Source organism: Habropoda laboriosa, unplaced genomic scaffold (genome assembly GCF_001263275.1).
Source record: "Habropoda laboriosa isolate 0110345459 unplaced genomic scaffold, ASM126327v1 scaffold22, whole genome shotgun sequence".
Taxonomy (NCBI): Eukaryota; Metazoa; Arthropoda; class Insecta; order Hymenoptera; family Apidae; genus Habropoda; species Habropoda laboriosa.
In genome coordinates, this window is record NW_017100261.1 from 4,020,622 (window position 1) to 4,020,856 (window position 235).

The 235-nt window shown below is 26.4% G+C and overlaps 1 protein-coding gene across 1 annotated transcript in view; it reads right to left on the reverse strand.

Moving 5' to 3' along the window:
• Positions 1 to 141, reverse strand: part of LOC108572622 (contactin) — an 8,857-nt gene extending 8,716 nt beyond the window's left edge. Inside the window, 1 exon segment of the mRNA XM_017934878.1 lies at positions 5 to 141. Within this exon segment, the coding sequence (XP_017790367.1) occupies positions 5 to 141 (137 nt within the window).
• Between the last annotated feature and the right edge of the window lie 94 nt (positions 142 to 235).

Here is a 235-nt window from a genome sequence, read left to right on the forward strand (position 1 = left end):
TATAAAACGATAGCATGACTCCTGAAATTTTAGCCAATGCTGTGGACACTGATGGAATGTGTCTCCATATGTAATATCTTGAGCAAATACAGTAACTGACACAATAAAAATATATGCTACAATTGTTTGAACACAATACATTATTATGTGTACTTCAATATAATTAAGAAGTTATTTAATTTGCTCAAATTATTTAAAACCTGAAATAAAAAATGATTTCTCTTAAAGAATATTT